Here is a 2828-nt window from a genome sequence, read left to right as displayed (position 1 = left end):
GGGCTGGGGATTTGGGGGGAGGGATATGGGGGGACACAGGGTTGGGGTCTTGCCTGGATGTCCACGTCCTGGTTCACGGGGTCGTGCAGGAAGAAGCGGAAAGCATCTTCCCAGACGGGAGCAGATGTGTTATAGACCACCTGGGGGAAGCAGGGTTAGACCCCCACCAGCCAGCCCAGCCCCTGCACCCCAAGCCCAACTGCGGGGCCGCGCCGGCAAGGCTGGGCCCCCCCGGCCCACCTTGCTCTCCCGTGTGACATCCTGCACTGAGACCTGCACCATGGGGTTGGGCTCCTTGCCCGGCTTCTTCATCTGCAAAGAAAGGGGGGGCGTCAGGGGGGGCCCCACACATCTCTGACCCCACAGAGCAGGGAACTGGCAGCCCTGGCCCCCCTGGCCCCCCACTCACGGGCAAGTCCTCAGCCCGGTCCAGGTACACAACCAGAATGGCGGCTGATGGTGGATCAGGTTTGGCCACGATTGTCCGGTTCCTCTCCAAAACCTGGGGGATGTGCGCGGGGGGGGGGGTGTCAGCCAGCCCACCCCATAACCTCACCCCAGCTGGGCTGAGCCCCAGCAAACTCATCTCTGGGCTGAGCCCCGCTCACCTGGTCCAGTTTGGAGGCGTCAGACATGAGGGAGAGCCACTCCAGGCGCAGGTGGAGCCGTCCCTGGCCCCCCTCCTGCAGCGGGAACCACTGCGGGGCAAAAGGGTCAGCATGGCCCCCCCGGCCCCCCCAGCACACCCTGCCCCGGCACCCACCTTGTCCAGCACCCGGGCCTTCAGCACCTCCCCGAAATCCAGCTTCATCCTGGGGAAGGGAGAAGTAGGAAAGGCCATGAGTTGTGGGCTGGGGGGGCAGCAGCCAGCCCCCCCCCCCCCAACCATCAGCCCGGCGGTCCGGCCCCCCCGCACCTGCCCAGCAGGTCGTCCTGGTCGGGGTCCTTGTCAAAGAGCTCCACTTCCATCTCCTGCCCTGGCACCTCATGCACGATGAACTGGGGGACAGGGTCAGCAGGGGGGGATGCAGGGGGTACCCCCCTCCCAAGCATAGCCAGGCTGGGGACCTCACGGGGGTCCCCCTGTCCAGCCCAGCTGTGTTGAAGATGCTCCTGCCCCCACAGCCCGGCTGGGGACACTGGGAGGGTCCCTGTGCCCCCCACAACTGCAGCCAGGTCAGGGGGGGACACGGGGGTCCCTGCAGCCCCCAACAACCCCAGCTGTCTGGGGGGGTCCCCGGTGAAGGGGGGGGTATCTCACCTCATAGACCTCGTCCCAGGTGGGGTTGAGGTTGTCGTCGATGACGCGGCTGGTGACGACCTGGGTGCCAACGCGCAGGACGGCATAGGGGTCCGACTTGCCCTCCACCAGCCCCCCCATGAACCGGTCCTTCGACCGCAGGTCCCGGGCACCCCGGAGGTGCACCCGCACCACGCCCTGCGGAGTGGGGGGGTCAGCCAGGGATGGAGGGGCCCGGTGCAGGGTTCCCCCCACTTCCCCAGGACCCCCCCACCCTGGAGATTCCTTACCCGGGGCAGGGGGCAGCGGAGCTGGGCGGCTTCGTGCAGGTCGGGCACCAGCGGGACCAGGAGGCGGTTGGGCAGGACGAGGTAGGAGGAGATGGCGTCCATGATCATCGTGTCCGACATGGAGCTGGGGGGGGGGCGGGGTGGGCACAGTCACAGTTTGGGCCATGGACAGCACGGTGGTCCCAGGGGGCCGGGAAGACCCCCACAGCCGGGCTGGGGCTCACCTGAGCCCCGGGATGTCCAGCAGGTTGGTCATCCCTGTCCAGTTGATGTCCAAGATCTGGGGGGGGAATGGGGTCAGAGGGGGGGCCTGGACCCCAGCCACATCCTGCTTGGGGGAGGCCGGGGCTGCTGGTCCCTTGGAGGGGGGGGAGGGCACTCACTGGGCGCCGGATGAAGAACATGGTGAGGGCCCCCACGATGGGCACGTCCCCGAGGAGGGGCTCCAGGATGATCCGCAGCATCCCATGGAGCTGGGGGGATGTGAAATGTGACCCCCCCCATGGCCACAGCCCCCCACCCTGCCAGCTCCCCATACCCCCAGCCCCACTGCCCTCCCCGCAGCCAGGGCAGAGACCCCCCCCTCACCTGCATGCCTTTCACCCCCGCCTTGCAATAGAACTTCTTCACCTCCACGTCAATCTGGACATCACCCACGTAGCTGCAGAGACATGACGGAGGGGTTGGGGGGGGTGTCTTTGCCATGACACCCCCCCGGCCCCCCCCAGCAAGGGGGAGCTCCAGCAGCTGCTGTACAGGGGGGGCCCCCAGCAGGGGGGGGGGGGGGCGTGCAGGGGACTGAGACCCGGCGCCTTCGCCACACGGATGGCTCCGGCTGCTCACCTGATGTTGAGGTCCAGCAGGATCTGCTTCTTGTGGGCGCCGGGGTGAGCCCTGACCCCCAGGACCCGGAGAGGCTGAGGGGGGGGGACAGCAGTGAGCCATGGGGGGGGGTGATTGGGGAGCTGTGGGGGGACACACACACTCCCGGCCCCGAGGGGAGCCCTACCTTCTCGCCCATGTCCACCTTGGTGAAGGTGAAGGTCTGGAGGTGGGTGTTGGAGGCTCGGATGGACGGAGCGATGTTCTCCACCAGCAGCTTCTCCATGTACTGCCCGAAAAAGGGCCAGGCCTGGGCCAGGACCTGCCGGCAGCAGGACGGAGGGACGGACACAGGGGGATGGATGGACGGACGGAGGGACGGACAGATGGAGGGACACAGGGACGGACAGACGGACACCTCACCTTGTTCAGCCATTCTGCCCTCTCCACATCCGGGAAGCTCACCTGCGGGCAGA

General features: G+C 67.9%; 1 protein-coding gene across 1 annotated transcript in view; it reads right to left on the bottom strand.

Moving 5' to 3' along the window:
- ESYT1 (extended synaptotagmin-like protein 1) overlaps window positions 1-2828 on the bottom strand; it is a 7508-nt gene that overhangs the window by 3678 nt on the left and 1002 nt on the right. Inside the window, exons 2-15 of the mRNA XM_010565177.1 lie at window positions 2776-2817; window positions 2540-2674; window positions 2374-2447; window positions 2119-2191; window positions 1914-2003; window positions 1755-1810; window positions 1531-1654; window positions 1262-1438; window positions 917-999; window positions 764-812; window positions 609-698; window positions 410-502; window positions 241-312; window positions 54-140 (exon numbers count right to left, since the gene is read on the bottom strand). Coding sequence (XP_010563479.1) covers window positions 54-140; window positions 241-312; window positions 410-502; window positions 609-698; window positions 764-812; window positions 917-999; window positions 1262-1438; window positions 1531-1654; window positions 1755-1810; window positions 1914-2003; window positions 2119-2191; window positions 2374-2447; window positions 2540-2674; window positions 2776-2817 — 1245 coding nt within the window. The remainder of the gene's footprint in view (window positions 1-53; window positions 141-240; window positions 313-409; window positions 503-608; window positions 699-763; window positions 813-916; window positions 1000-1261; window positions 1439-1530; window positions 1655-1754; window positions 1811-1913; window positions 2004-2118; window positions 2192-2373; window positions 2448-2539; window positions 2675-2775; window positions 2818-2828) is intronic.

This window comes from Haliaeetus leucocephalus, unplaced genomic scaffold (genome assembly GCF_000737465.1).
Source record: "Haliaeetus leucocephalus isolate CR32 unplaced genomic scaffold, Haliaeetus_leucocephalus-4.0 Scaffold186, whole genome shotgun sequence".
NCBI classification, from domain to species: domain Eukaryota; kingdom Metazoa; phylum Chordata; class Aves; order Accipitriformes; family Accipitridae; genus Haliaeetus; species Haliaeetus leucocephalus.
This window is presented reverse-complemented; position numbering and strand designations above follow the sequence as displayed.